General features: G+C 40.2%; 2 protein-coding genes across 2 annotated transcripts; one reads left to right on the top strand and one right to left on the bottom strand.

Moving 5' to 3' along the window:
* The first annotated feature begins 3431 nt into the window (after nt 1–3431).
* taf13 (TATA-box binding protein associated factor 13) lies at nt 3432–7097 on the top strand. Its single transcript, XM_061736860.1, has 3 exons — nt 3432–3499; nt 3565–3808; nt 6343–7097. Exons 2-3 carry the CDS (start codon nt 3566–3568, stop codon nt 6469–6471), a joined length of 372 nt encoding a protein of 123 aa, XP_061592844.1. The 5' UTR covers nt 3432–3499; nt 3565; the 3' UTR covers nt 6472–7097.
* Nucleotides 7098–9392: 2295 nt separating this feature from the next.
* Nucleotides 9393–14687, bottom strand: tnnc2.2 (troponin C2, fast skeletal type, tandem duplicate 2). The gene is made up of 6 exons (XM_061736859.1): nt 14537–14687; nt 12868–12919; nt 11875–12018; nt 11614–11728; nt 11349–11485; nt 9393–9728 (listed from the first exon to the last, which is right to left on the bottom strand). The coding sequence occupies exons 1-6, from the start codon at nt 14537–14539 to the stop codon at nt 9697–9699; spliced, it is 483 nt and encodes a 160-aa protein (XP_061592843.1). The 5' UTR covers nt 14540–14687; the 3' UTR covers nt 9393–9696.
* Nucleotides 14688–15939: the final 1252 nt, after the last annotated feature.

The following is a 15939-nucleotide window of genomic DNA, read 5'->3' as shown; positions in this document are numbered from 1 at the left end:
AACAATTGTGACTCCGGAGAGATGATTAAAAACAGACTCCCGGGCAGGTGAGTCCGGGTCAGATGAGGACACAGAAACATTCACACATGCAAAGACTGTGTAAAACAACAAAATAAGAAACAGGAAACTTAAATATATATACACTATGAAAACGAATCAATGAGAGAATATTGCACATAAATGGATGAAAGAATATTGCACAGTATGAGGAGCTTATTGGTTCAGAAAGTTCCCAGCTTTGGGGAAGAATCTGTCCCTGAGTCTGTTTGTTCTGGTCCGTTTGGACCTGAAGTTCCTGCCAGAGGAAACAGGTCAAAGAGATGGAAACCGGGGTGGGTGTTGTCCTTTAAAGGTGACCTCTTATGGCCTTTAATGTCTATTTTAAACAGGCCTTGAATGTCTTAAAAACAAGCTTTTGATTGTTTTTTTTAAATATAAATTAGAAATTCAGCCGCTAAACCATGTCTTTATCTTCCCATTCTCTAACCTCATTATCTATGCAGGATTCTGAGTGGGCGGGGCTATGATAATGAGGCTCTGTGCTGATTGGCTGCCTGAATGACGCAATACACCGCTATGAAAAAATGGAGGAAGCTCCGGCCACCGGAGTTAAGCCTGAATTATGGTTCTGCGTTAAATCGACGCAGACCGTACGGCGTAGGGTCTGTGGTAGGTAGAAGGTCAGCAGCTCTGGATGGTGGAACGGTAGAAGGTAGAAGGTCACCAGCAGCTGTGTGTTCAGACCAGTGCAAAAGCTTTACCACTCCCCGTCGGGAAGAAAGAAAGAAAGAAAGAAAGAAAGAAAGAAAGAAAGAAAGAAAGATGGATGATGGATGGATGGATGAATATGTTTCACCTTCTACCAGGGGCGTCTCTAGGATTGTGACACATCCGGGGCTTAGCCCTGAAAAGTTTATGATGTGCGCGCTTAGAGCGCGCGCCCGAAAATTTTGGACATAGAGACATTGATTTATCACGTACAATTAGGTCTCTGCATTAATTCTGACTCTACACCTACTGTCTTTGTTCATTTCTTGTTTGTAACTTTTTACTTTCACTCCACACTTACCTTTCTCATTTGCTTATATAAATCAAAATGTGTGCAGCTTTTTCAGGAAAAGTGTTAGTGCTATATCTTTTCTCTTTTCATACTATACATACATACTATACCAATCTCAAATCTCACTGCTCTGCTCTGTATTGTGCGTCTATAAATAGAACAGATACAGGGGTGCTCGTTAAGATGTTTATTAACACAGTTCCCCACAAACACATGATAAATGAAATAAGACTGACAGGATGTCCATAGGAAACGAATTGAACTCTGACAAGTCAGTCACGCAAAAACACAGGCATGCACACTCACAGACGCTCACACACAGTTACTTCAGTTCTATCTATCTATCTATCTATCTACAGTGGGGAGAACAAGTATTTGATACACTGCCGATTTTGCAGGTTTTCCCCACTTGCAAAGCATGTAGAAGGCTGTAATTTTTATCATAGGTACTCTTCAACTGTGAGTGATGGAATCTAAAAAAAAAATCCAGAAAATCACATTGTAGGATTTTTAAGTAATTAATTTGCATTTTATTGCATGACATAAGTATTTGATACATCAGAAAAACAGAACTTAATATTTGGTACAGAAACCTTTGTTTGCAATTACAGAGATCAGACGTTTCCTGTAGTTCTTGACCAGGTTTGCACACACTGCAGCAGGGATTTTGGCCCACTCCTCCATACAGATCTTCTCCAGATCCTTCAGGTTTCGGGGCTGTCGCTGGGCAATACGGACTTTCAGCTCCCTCCAAAGATTTTCTATTGGGTTCAGTTCTGGAGACTGGCTAGGCCACTCCAGGACCTTGAAATGCTTCTGACGGAGCCACTCCTTAGTTGCCCTGGCTGTGTGTTTCGGGTCGTTGTCATGCTGGAAGACCCAGCCACGATCCATCTTCAATGCTCTTACTGAGGGAAGGAGGTTGTTGGCCAAGATCTCGCGATACATGGCCCCATCCATCCTCCCCTCAATACGGTGCAGTCGTCCTGTCCCCTTTGCAGAAAAGTATCCCCAAAGAATGATGTTTCCACCTCCGTGCTTCACGGTTGGGATGGTGTTCTTGGGGTTGTACTCATCCTTCTTCTTCCTCCAAACACGGCGAATGGAGTTTAGACCAAAAAGCTCTATTTTAGTCTCATCAGACCACATGACCTTCTGCCATTCCTCCTCTGGATCATCCAGATGGTCATTGGCAAACTTCAGACGGGCCTTGACATGCACTGGCTTGAGCAGGGGGACCTCGCGCTGCAGGATTTTAATCCATGACGGCGTAGTGTGTTACTAATGGTTTTCTTTGAGACTGTGGTCCCAGCTCTCTTCAGGTCATTGACCAGGTCCTGCCGTGTAGTTCTGGGCTGATCCCTCACCTTCCTCATGATCATTGATGCCCCACGAGGTGAGATTTTGCATGGAGCCCCAGACCGAGGGAGATTGACCGTCATCTTGAACTTCTTCCATTTTCTAATAATTGCGCCAACAGTTGTTGCCTTCTCACCAAGCTGCTTGCCTATTGTCCTGTAGCCCATCCCAGCCTTGTGCAGGTCTACAATTTTATCCCTGATGTCCTTACACAGCTCTCTGGTCTTGGCCATTGTGGAGAGGTTGGAGTTTGTTTGATTGAGTGTGTGGACAGGTGTCTTTTATACAGGTAACGAGTTCAAACAGGTGCAGTTAATACAGGTAATGAGTGGAGAACAGGAGGGCTTCTTAAAGAAGAACTAACAGGTCTGTGAGAGCCGGAAGTCTTACTGGTTGACAGGTGATCAAATACTTATGTCATGCAATAAAATGCAAATTAATTACTTAAAAATCATACAATGTGATTTTTTGGATTTTTTTTTAGATTCTGGCACTCACAGTTGAAGAGTACCTATGATAAAAATGACAGACTTCTACATGCTTTGCAAGTGGGAAAACCTGCAAAATCGGCAGTGTATCAAATACTTCTCCCTACTGTATCTAGTATCTATTTGTCTGTTACATACAGATGCTAATAAAAGATCGTTTTTCTCATGTAATATCAACTAGCTTCTAGCTAGCTAACTACATTCCCTCTATAGTTCCAGCTGCAACACTCTTTTCAAAATTGTATTTTACATACATTTTTACATCCACATAATTTCTATTCCCATTACCTCTTTTATTGCTGACCATCAACATAAGAGGACCGTAGATTAACCTAAACACAAAAAAAAAAAAAAAAAAAATTTTTTTTTTTTTTTTTTAATTCATATTCGGGGCTAATTAAAAAACATCCGGGGCTTTAGCCCCGAATGTTTTAGCCTAGGGACGCCACTGCCTTCTACCTTGATACTTTTTTCAGTTTCTCATTTGGGTGCAGTTCCTGTCGCCACCAGCAGGCGGCGCCGGCGCAGCAGCGAGCTGCGGGAATAAAACCAGCGAAGAAGAAGAAGAAGCGGAAGCTGCTCGCTGTGTGAGGTAACGCTGCTGCTGCAGCTTTTATTATTGTTATTATCCTGGTTTCTAACCCCCTCCGCCCCCAGCATGGCGGACGAGGAGGACGAGCCGGGGTTCGAGGAGGACCTGGAGGAGGCCGGCGGGTCGGACTCCTCTCACGGCCGCAGGAAGCGGCTGTTCTCCAAGGAGCTGCGCTGCATGATGTACGGGTTCGGGGACGACCAGAACCCGTACACGGAGTCCGTGGACATGCTGGAGGACCTGGTCATAGACTTCATCACCGAGATGACGCACAAGGCCATGGGCATCGGTCGACAGGGCCGCGTACAGGTGCAGAACTTTATTATTATTAAAGATAACATGTAACAGCACAATCCACCACTAGGGGGCGACACAGGACACAATCAACTACAGAAAGATCATCCTTTATTTCTCCCTCAATGGGGAAACTCACTTGTTACCAGAGGTGTCTTCAGTATTCCCATTCATTACTCAGGTAGAAGTATACATACTAGAGTTTAAAAATACTCCTGTTGAATTATCAACTCAAGTTTTTTACTCAAGTAAAAGTATAAAAGTACTGGTTCAAAACTACTTAAAGTATAAAAGTAAAAGTAATGTAAGGGGGAAAAAAGCCATTAAGGACAAAAGCCATTGAAAATGAATGTATCTTAGTATAATGCAAATATATTAAAGAAGCATATATGTGTACTATTGAGCATTAACATGTGTTAATATAAATATATTAAAGAAGCATATATGTGTACTATTGAGCATTAACATGTGTTTCAGAGAGCAGGAGATATGATGACTAGTTGCCTATAAGTATTGTAATGGTGCAAAAAGTCAAACTTCATGTTCATGTTATCATTTATCCTAACCTTTATTGGAATGTACATCCAAGTTTAGTTGCAGGAATCTGAGGGAACGGATGTAAGAACAAAACTGGACAAGAACATCTGAAACAACCACAACCAAATTCACTCTATCCGGATGGAGCAATTTAACTGGATAGTTTTTATTTAAAGGCCCAAATGAAATAGAGTAACGAGGCTGTTTTTAAAATGTAAGGAGTAAAAAGTACAGATAATTGTGTGAAAATGTAAGGAGTAAAAGTAAAAAGTCGTCTGAAAAATAATCACTCCAGTGAAGTATAGATAACCAAAATTTCTACTTAAGTAAGGTAACGGAGTATTTGTACTTCGTTACTTGACACCTCTGCTTGTTAGCAGCACTACGCTTAACACACATGCAGGGAAGGGGGTAAGAAGTAAAAAATATATCTAATTACAAAATATAGACAGTATATATATTGCAATGGAAATAAAGGTAGTGTGAAAGAAAAAAACAGTGCAAAAAAAGCAGGTAGAATGAGTGTGAGGTAGACAGACAGATATTACACATATGGTTATTGCACATATTGTTATTATTGCACGTGTTATTGTCCGTTAGCTACTGAGAACAGACCTGGTTGAAAACTAGAAACCCTAGAAACTGGGGCTGCAGCTATCGAATATTTTAGTAATCGAATGTAGCACCTTTTTGACTAAGAGAGCCATGAAAGCAAAACATTTGGAAATTTATTTCAGTGAGAGCCTAATAATATACCGGTATTTAAAAAGTGAATTCAACTAAATGTAAGTATAATAATAATAATAATAATAATAATACATTTTAATTATAGAGCGCTTTTTCAGACACAAAGATAAAACATCGAGATCAATAAAATTAAAAACCACAGGATAAAAAAAAGATAAAGAGATAAAGGGCCAGTCCCTACGGAAGAGTATTAGGGCCACTTAAAAAAAATTAAAAAAATTCTGAGAAAAAAGTCAGAATTCTAGGCCACTAAAAAAAAAAAAAATAATAATTCTGAGAAAAAAGTCAGAATTCTGAGAAAAAAGTCAGAATTCTGAGAATTCGGACTTCTGCAGTGTCTGTACAGCCGCCCGGATGAGCCGTCCAGTGTCATGTGGATCTACGAGCAAATAAGATTCTACTCCCCAAAGTTACGGAACCAAAATGCAATTTGCATAGGTTGGCCTCTGATGCTTGAAACCACACCCACAACTATAAAAGCGTGTAACTGCATGAGCGTCCGACTATCGTAGCACTGCGTGACATCGTCTCTCTGTCCATCTCCCTCCAGCAGCTGAACTTTATTGAGGTTTTTGTAGTGAAATGAGGAGAAATCATAGAGATAACTTCTCATTTCAACTAACTGGATCAGCTTTTCCTCATCCATGACTGTTTCCTACAGCGCTTTCAACCGGCTTTCAACGTGAGCGGCAGGAAGGAAATAGAAGCAGGGTGTCTGACAAATGTTCAGCTCAAAAATGAAAAACATCTTCATTGATCCTTCACAGAAACAACAGACAGGGTCTATGTCTTTTTTGAAACGTTGAAGAAAAACTTTACATGGGTCGACTGTGAATTATTTTAAGATACTTCCTTCATTTTATTAGTAATTAAGTATTTTGCAGGAAACAACCAAATCTTTTTCCAGTCAAGATTGTTAACAAAGTTAATCCAATAAGAAACATATGGAATTGATACGACATCCTTCTGAAACGATGCACGTAAATGATGATTATTGTTGCGTCTTGAGGAGAAACAAATCTCACCAATTTCAAGTTTGGTCGGATCAAAAGACAAATTTAAATTCAAGTTCTGTCCCGCCGTACTTTTAAATAACACAACGACTGCAGTAGGGACTGAATTTATAATAACATTAAATTCCTTAACGGGGACAATAATATTGATTTTCAGTAAGCCATTTGAATTAAACAGCTGACCAACCAAAAGAATATTAGAAAAACCAGTGAGTGTAAAACATGGATTTGTTTCTGTAATGTCTTTATTAGGTGGAGGACATCGTCTTCCTCATCCGCAAGGACCCGCGCAAGTTCGCCCGCGTCAAGGACCTGCTGACCATGAACGAAGAGCTGAAGAGAGCGCGCAAGGCCTTCGACGAGGCCAACTACGGCTCCTGATCCCCCAAACCCCCAAACCGAGCTGCAGAGAGCGGGCAAGGCCTTCGACGAGGCCAACTACGGCTCCTGATCCCCCAAACCGAGCTTTTACACGCGTCTCTGTTCTAAATCCTTCACACGCGTGACTGCAGATACAGAAGCTGCAAAAAGAGAGGAGTGATCATCTTCACGAGGGATGGTCAGAGGAAATCTTTGTTTGAGAAGCTGCAGATGTTCAGTTATGATGTAAAATCAGACAAACCGGAGCTGAGTATTGGGTTTTCTACAGGTTTAAACATCATTGTTCTGGTTTCTGGATTTATTTGTGGGATTTTTCTTTCATTTCTGATTTTCTTTCACACGTGAGTTCTGCACCAGAAGCTAAAAAAAGAGGAGTGATGTAATGTTTGCAGAAGTGTATTTCAGACCTGGAAGCTGCAGATGTTCAGTTATGATGTAAAATCTGACAAACCGGTGCTGATTATTGGGTTTTAAACGATCATTGTTTTTGTTTCTGGATTTCTTTGTGTTTTTTTTTCTTCTCATTTCTGAGTAAAGTAACTTCAGTTTGTGCATCATTGACTTGATAAACTGCTTTTCCCCCGATGAATCCTTAAAGGTTTAATAAAGTTGCTCCTGTTACTTTTTATCAGCGTTTGTTTCACCATTTCTAGTCCAAGTTTTACAACCAAAAATAAAACTACATTACTGAAATAAATACTACTGTATATTACTGACATACATAGTATTATATATTACTCACATAAGTAATACTATTGTGTATTACTGACATAAATATTACTACTGTATATTACTTACATAAATACTACTACTACTCTGACAAATAATACTACTGTATATCATACATAAATAATATTACTACTGTATATTACTGAAATAATACTAATGTATATTACTGACATAAATAATACTAGTGTATATTACTGACAAATAATACTGTTGGAGCTATTTGTCACTTTTGCATTATTTAATCATTTATTATTTAGTTAGTTCTTGTGGTTTAGTTTTGGGAACACAACTTTAGTTTGTTTATTATATTTAGTATTGATTAAGTTTATTTTGGTACTTCACCATGCTTTTATTTTGAAGGTACTGGGTAGTTTACATATAGTGGTTGGCAGATACAGGTGAGGCAGATACAGGTGAGGCACCTGGAGGGCATTTGCCAATGGAATAAAACCTAGAGAAACTTTATTTTTTGCCTGGACAGTGGACTCTGTTTTTATTCTGCTTAAATTCACTCCCTCGGTGTCTCAGTGGCCGTTTGATCTGATTCAGTTCATTATAGTTTGATACTATAATGAATATAGTAATATAGTGTTTTTTTTTTTTAAATTCACATGGAGGACAAATAGCCACTACAAATACTTCTGTATATTACTGACATAAATACTACTTCTGTATATTACTGACATAAATACTACTCTGGAGACCCAAATCCAAAGAAGAATTAAAGCTGCCAGCAGCGATGAACGTTCCTCCACCCTGTAACGTTCAGGCTGCAGTGGAAGCTTGTATGACTTCATGTAGATTCTTCAGACCTGGACATTTAGTGGATGAAACACCCACGACTCTCTATATCAAACCATTCAATGCATTCAACGCCACGGTAACGCTTTTGACTGAGAAAAGTAATGCGTGTTGTCACAGTTGTCAATGTTATGCATTTTGATGTATAACACACCTGGGTGCACGTTACGGTTTGGGCCGTATTAACGGCTGAAAAGTGGCATAAATTTCGCCAAAATCACACAATTAATTCGAAATGGGCGACTTCCTGTTGGGTCATGGCGCCAAGAGACTTTTCTTTAAGTTGTGACATGATACAGGTGTGTACCGATTTTCGTGCATGTACGTCAAATCGTATCGTGGGGCTTGAGGCACGAAGTTTTCTAGGGGGCGCTGTTGAGCCGTTAGGCCACGCCCATTAAGGCAAACCATTAAATATCAAATTTATCACCAGGACTGACTTGGTGCAAAATTTGGTGACTTTTGGGGCACGTTTAGGGGGAAAAAAGGCCCTCCTTTCGTCGGAAGAAAAATAAAAACGAGAAAAAGGAGAACTCCTACAGATTCATTAGGGCCTTCGCACTGTCAGTGCTTGGGCCCTAATTATGGTTCTGTTTATAAAAGCCAGATATCCTGATTAGAAAGTGGGTTTTCCAGCTGTAAGTGAAGTGAAACTGCAGCTAAAGCAGCGAGAGGAGCAGCAGAAGCTCGTTAGGTTGAGGTTTACAGCAGTAGGACAGAAGCACGGCGGTAAAGATGGAAATCCAGAACCGGTTCTTGTCCAGAACCGGTTCCCAGTGTTTCTATTCCTTAGAATCGTTTGCAAATTTTGCAAACGATTCCCTTATCGATTCCAGTGGGAACGAATGACGTCATTACACACGTTGGGTAAGCCAGCAGTCAATAGTAAACATGGCGTCCAAGCGATACAAACGCTCAATAGTCTGGTTACATTTCAGTAAAAAAGAGACAACAGAGCAACTTGAAATGTGAATATTTCGTCAAAGGAAGGAAATACGACCAACATGCAAAAACATTTGTGTACACAGCAGCAATAACAATCAATGAATGTTGCGTTTTCGATCCACTCCGGACTAATGTCAGTAATTCTCAGCCAAGCAGCAACGTTAGGGTGTTCTTGGCTAATAATACTGCTGGTAACAATTTACTAACGAACGCTGCCTATCATATTAACGCCATTTGCCTCATTGTTGTCCTTTTTTTCCAAATGAGAATCGATAAGGGAATCGATAAAGAACCGAATAGTTAAGCAGAATCAAAAATGGAATTGGAATCGTAAAAATGTCATCAATTCCCGTCCCTACACGGCGGCGGGAGCATCATGGTGTGGGGCTGCTACAGGAAGGACTGGTACATGAACGGGGGTGTGGTCGAATCAAAATGGACAAAAAGAAGAAACAAAGGGATTTTATTGGAGTTCCTCAAAAGAAAAAGGTGGTGACACAGACGGACGGCGAGTGAGCGCGTCTTCCTTCGTTTATTCTCCGTTGGGGGACGAGTTTGGACGGATTGGTCTACGCTGCGGGTCGCGGGCCGGCCGGCCAGCTAGACGGGGCGGGGGGCCGCCGGCGGGTGTTGAGGATGGAGATGGAGGAGAGAGGCAGTGACGGAGAGGACGGAGGGTTGGACGGAGGGGTGGGGGGGGTAAGGTGGTTCTGGGAGGGGGAGGAGGAATGTCCTTGAGTCTGTCTTGTTTTACTGCACATTCTCCATCATCTTGAGGAATTCTGGGAAAAAAAGAGAAGAGAGACGCGTCACCGAGACGGCAGCAGGACTCGGAAATTGCTACCACCGCATAAACCGATAGCGTCTGTCAATTTCTGCTACCCTATCAAAACATGCTACCTAATGGTTTTCTACCTTTGTAGAGCTACAATTTTACTGTTTTACTCCCTAAACCACTTCCTTGTCTCTTTCCAGGCCGTTATTGTAAATAAGAATGTTCTTAATGACCTGCTGGTTAAATAAAGGCCAATGACTGAATGAATATCAAATAAAGCGATAGAATTGTTTTTTTTCTCTTTATTGTATAATGTTCACAAAGTGTAATGCAATTCATGTCATGGGTAGTTTATTTTGAAGGATCAAATACTCAACATCCTATATTATCAATTTTAAATCAATATTTCAGGGGTAGCATCATTTGATAGTCCAGTAACATCCTATCAAATAATGCTCCCGTCACTTAATGCGTGGACTGAAAGGATGCAAGAAATTATGGGCGTGGAGATCAAACTTTGAAAATGGACTGTGCACAGGTTTAAACACTTTTCTGAGTTTCTTCCTTCAAATCTGCAACTTTATGAAGTGGATCTTTTGTTTTTACTCTCACAAGTCTGTGAATTCATAAAGTCGGAATTTTCCCCCACGAAAAAAATTATAATATAAAAATTTGATCAGAGGATGTGATGACGTCACAACCTCTGATTTTATGGTTCGACCTTCATCGGAACAGTATTTTTTTTGATGCTGCTAAATCTACATACTCTCTTAGCCTTAAAGATGTTATTTGCTATTATGTTAACTCAGAAGATTATGCTCTTGAATACCTGATAAACGTTGTTATCCTATATGCAAATTTCTTTATTCACAAACAAAAATGTGCAAAATCACTACCTAAGATTGCTCCTTTTCTCCTGGAACTTAACTCTTTGCTTAAATCTCTGATTTTGTTAAATAACAAAAAAGTAATACCTTATTGAGTCATTTTGAAAAGTTTTTTTCCTGTTTGATTTATTCTTTTATTTTTTATTCTCTCGATTTATGTATTATTTAGTTATTTATTTTTATTTTTTCTTAAACCATCTCTTGCAATGACTTACTTTTATTAAATTAAGTATTAAAGTATGAAATTCTTTGTTTTGTTGTTTTGTTTTGTTTTGTTATCTTCTCTTTAATTGTTGTCTTTTACATATACAAAATAAAATAAAATAAAATATCAATGATGGATATCCATTCTGAGATTCTCAATCATTAAGCTGTCACAAATATAATTCTCATTTTATGTGAGATATTATGAAGTCTGTCACACCAAGGTTTTGTTTCTTTTATGTATTTATTTTCTTTTTATTTATCTATTTTACTTTATTTATTTATTTTTCTAACTTTTTCTTTAACTGTCATTTGTTGTTGATGATGCATGACTGCGCTGCTGATGTTGCACAGGTTGTGAACTCAAATGACATCAATGGTAATGGTTTGTTTGTATTCCTTACAAGAATCCCCATTTTTTATTTTTATTTTCCTTTCTTTTCATATTGCATTTAAATTGATATTTGTACATGATCCTCTTTGAGAGTTTGTATATTTTCAATAAAGTTTTGTTTATAACCCCCCCGCCCCCTCACCGTCGTAGTCCAGCATGCCGTCGCTGTTCTTGTCTCCGTCCTTCATCAGTTCATCGATCTCCTCCTCTGTGACCGCTTCCCCGGAGCTGCGGATGATCAGAGCGAACTCCTCCCTGTCGATGTAGCCGTCAGCGTTCCTGCAGGGGGGAACACACACACACACACACACACACACACAAGTAAATCAGAGTGAAGCACGGGCACGGGGCGGCGGGGACGTGCACGGGGCGGGGGCGCGGAGCGGGGGCGCGCCTACAGCACGTACTTGTCGAAGACGCGGAAACACTCCGCCAGCTCCTCCTCGCTCTTGCCGGCCTGGTCCTCCTTGAGGAGCCTCACCATCATCACCAGGAACTCCTCGAAGTCGATGGTGCCGCTGCCTGAGGGGGAGATGAGGAGGGGGGGTGAGCAGCAGGTCAGTGCCAGGGCCAGGCGGGTTTTACGCACAACTTTACGCACGGGAAGCGCAATTAAACCACGGTCTAAACTGACCCAAACTGATAAAGTGATGAATCCCTTGACTCACCGTCCTCATCCACCTCCTCGATGATCTCGTCCAGCTCCTCTCTGGTCGGGTTCTGGCCCAACATCCTCATCACCTGACCCAGCTCCTTGGTGCTGATGTCACCGCCGCCGTCCGTGTCGAACATGTCGAAGGCAGCTTTGAACTCTGGAGGAGAGAAATGTAAGAAAGGGGAGAGGAGGTGTTTTAATCTGAGAGACTGGGAATGAATCTCAACTTTGCCCCTTCTTATATATTTAGGGTCTTATATATTTTTTTTCTTCAATATATATATATATATATATATATATATATATATATATATATATATATATATATATATATATATATATATATATATATATTTATATATAAAAAAATACATACATTATATTAGAGTATTATTTAATACTCTAATATAATGTATGTATTTTTTAAAGAAAGAATTAAGAACAAAATATGAATATATTTTTAAATATTTATATATATTTTTAAAAATATATGTATTTTCTTTAGTATTTATATATATGAAATAATAAAAAACGTTTTATATATATATATATATATATATATATATATATATATATATATATATATATATATACACATATATATATATATATATATATATATATATATATATATATATATTCTTTTATAGATATTTAAAAAAATACATACATTATATTAGTATATTAAATATTAAGAAGAAATATTTATATATTTCCAAATATATTTATATATATTAAATAAAAAAAAATATGTTTTATATATATATTTTAAAAATACATACATTATATTAGAATGTTAAATATTAAAATTAATATATTAAAACATAAAAATATATATATATATGCAGCATAAGATTCTTTTCAGAGTAAAACAAACAAAGTCTCAACTCTTTTTTTTGTATCCACTACAACAGAGCTTTCCTGGGTCCAGTCAGAACTTTGGCATCATTATTCCTGAGTAAACTAAGTTTGATCCAAAGTTGCAGAGATGCGCATGCGCACTCACCCATCAGCATCTCCTCGCTCAGGTAGGAGCGGGCCTCTTGTTGCGCGTCAGTCTGAAAGAAAACAGGGGCCAAAGTATCACTTCAGGGGTCATTAACACCTCAACCACAACCTCATCCACAACCTGCAGCCACACCCGGGATTTATCCTGCAGCTTAATCACACTTAAGCTGCGCAACACGAGCATTTCCCTCCAACGCCATTTATTTATTCTCAAATAAAAAAAAAAAAATCAAAATGCAAAATTCAACCAGAGTGTGTAACATATAGTGCATTTATTGTGGGAGGGGCGTCTCCAGAGGAACGCGTCGTCCTGTGAGGATCATTGTTACCTATAATGACCAAAGCAGTGGCGCCACCAGGGGGGGGGGGGGGGGGGCAGGGGGGGCCACGGCCCCCCCTACACATTTGCTGCCCCCCCCCCACTGGCCTCAATAAAAAAAACAAAAAAAACACTTGCCGGTCACATAGATTCTATCGTCAGTTATGCGTTTCATCCCAAATCATTTGGGCAAAATGCAGTAGATGTTTCTTTAAGTATTTCTGAGCCTAATAATACAAAAAAAAAAAAAAAAAATATTTTTATTTCTTTTTTTTGTTTTCTTTAATATAAGAAAAACATAGAATCTCTGATCGTACTGCTTCCATTCTCTATGCCATTTATGAAAATTAGAATATTGTGATAAAGTTCTTTTTTTTTCTGTAATGCAATTAAAAAAACAAAAATGTCATACATTCTGGATTCATTACAAATCAACTGAAATATTGCAAGCCTTTTATAATTTTAATATTGCTGATTATGGTTTACAGTTTAAGATTAAGATTCCCAGAATATTCAAATTTTTTGAGATAGGATATTTGAGTTTTCTTAAGCTGTAAACCATGATCAGCAATATTAAAATAATAAAAGGCTTGCAATATTTCAGTTGATTTGTAATGAATCCAGAATGTATGACATTTTTGTTTTTGTAATTGCATTACAGAAAATCACAATATTCAAATTTTTATATATATATATATATATGTATAACATGGATATAACATGGTATTAACCATTAATATATATGCAGACAAGTTAGAAAGTAAAAAAAAAAGTATTTCTGAGCCTGTATACTACAACAGTATAATAAAATCCTGTATTGATGGCTTTTAGTTTTTGGTTTTCACCCCAATAATTGAAGTGGCCCCATCTGGCCCCCCCTAGGAAACATTTTTGGAGGCCCCTGGACTAAAGAGAGGGGTTTTTTTCAGTGCCACGGGGGCTGCTGAGTCTCAAAAGGACCCCGGAGCCGGGTGTAAATTAGTCCTGCTATTTCAGGCTCGACACATTAGTCCGGCTGTATAAGGCCCGCAGACATCCAATCCCCTGGAATGTGATGCTGAGGCAGAATCCGCAGGTCTGCTGGACGACGGAGGAACCTGGAGCTGGAGCGTTTTACAAGTGGATTCATGCACAAATTCATGCACAAACCATCAAAAAAAAAAGTTAAATTGCTGAAATAAACTGGAAAAGCAAGAAAATATCAAATTGGATTTAAGTGGCATGAGCAGAGAAAGGAAGCAGCATCTCATCCAAACCACTTTTACGCATGAACGCGCCTTTACTCTCCATTAACTCAGGGAAAATCCCGGTGTGCTGCCAGACCTGCGACATTTGCATTTGCTCTTACCATGTTGGTGGATTAGCTTTTCCCCCCCAAATATCCAAGGATGAAACAGAAAAAGGCCAAAGGAGTGGTCAACCCGCGTGCACCGGGACAGAGAGACTAGACGGCAGGACCAGGTTCACACGCACTTTAAAGTGGGGGAGCGAGGCCCCGCCCACCGCCTCTCCCTGGCCTCCAGATTTAGTATCCTGAACTTTTAGGGTCCTGGGGGCCAGAGCAGGCCAATCACACCCTGGAGAGAGACGCACCGACAAGAGAAGTGTTGTAAAAGTGATAGATAAATAAATAAATAAAATATGACGGGATGCAAAACGTGCGTTTGGCTGTTTGGCTTTTGTGTCGTTGGGGAGCCGATGAAAAGTGGGATGTGGAGAAGCGTTATCTAAGAAAAGCAACAGTTTCTGAGTCAAATAGTCCCTAAAAAACGCCAATGTGATGATTGTGTGAATAAAAAATAAAGGGAGGAATAAAAGCAGGGATGCGTTTGTGCTCAGGTTCAGTTCACCGTTCCCCAACATCTCTCCGTTGGGTTTTGTGATGATTTAGTTTCAATCTGGGTGTGAAACCCTAAACCAGGAGATAAGTGCTGGACCCCCCCCCCCCCTGGCTGGGCCCTGAATAGCTGGAGAGTCTCAGAGAAGACGAGGGGGCGAGGCGTCTTGGTACTGCGTCACCTGACCAACTCTGTGCTCCTAATTAGGCCTTGGCTGAGGGGAGGGATGCTGCCCTGGGGGGGGTCCAGCCTATATACCCCCCCAGAGAGCCCAGCGGGCCACACATGGGCCCCTGAGGGCCGCGGGCCTCGTGTTCTGCACAGAGATGATCTTCCAGGGGAGACTCGGGGGCCACGACAGAACCTTTCTTCACATTTGGCGTCCGGCTGACATTCGTTGTCTATGAGAGCTCGTTGCAAGAGGCATGGGTGGCGTTGGAGGTGTTGGAGGCGATGGACGCCTTTGAGCTGTGCGGTGGCTGCACGACCAGAACCACAACAGAACCTTTCTTCCGATTTGACCGTGCATAGGCGTCCGGCCGCCATTCATTGTCTATGAACGCTCGTTCCAATTCATTGTCTATGAGAGCTCGTTGCGATTGGTATAGGTGGCGTCGGAACAATGGAGGTGATGGAGGCGATGGAAGTGATGGAGGCTTCCAGAGCGTCAATTTGAAGCGGAGAGCAGAGCTGTGCACTAACACATTCCTGGTTTACACAAACCCATATAAATACGCTGTTATGGGTGCTATGAGCAGCCATACCTGCAGAGGGCAGTGTAACGAGAAGATAAAGTCATGCTAGCCAATCAGAATCCTGGAAAAAAACATCAACAAATGACACGTGTGAAGCCTGAATAATACGGTTCTGCGTTAAATCGACGGCGTAGCCTACGTACGGTGGCGTCGCCGCG

Source organism: Cololabis saira, chromosome 12 (assembly GCF_033807715.1).
Source record: "Cololabis saira isolate AMF1-May2022 chromosome 12, fColSai1.1, whole genome shotgun sequence".
Taxonomy (NCBI): Eukaryota; Metazoa; Chordata; class Actinopteri; order Beloniformes; family Belonidae; genus Cololabis; species Cololabis saira.
This window is presented reverse-complemented; position numbering and strand designations above follow the sequence as displayed.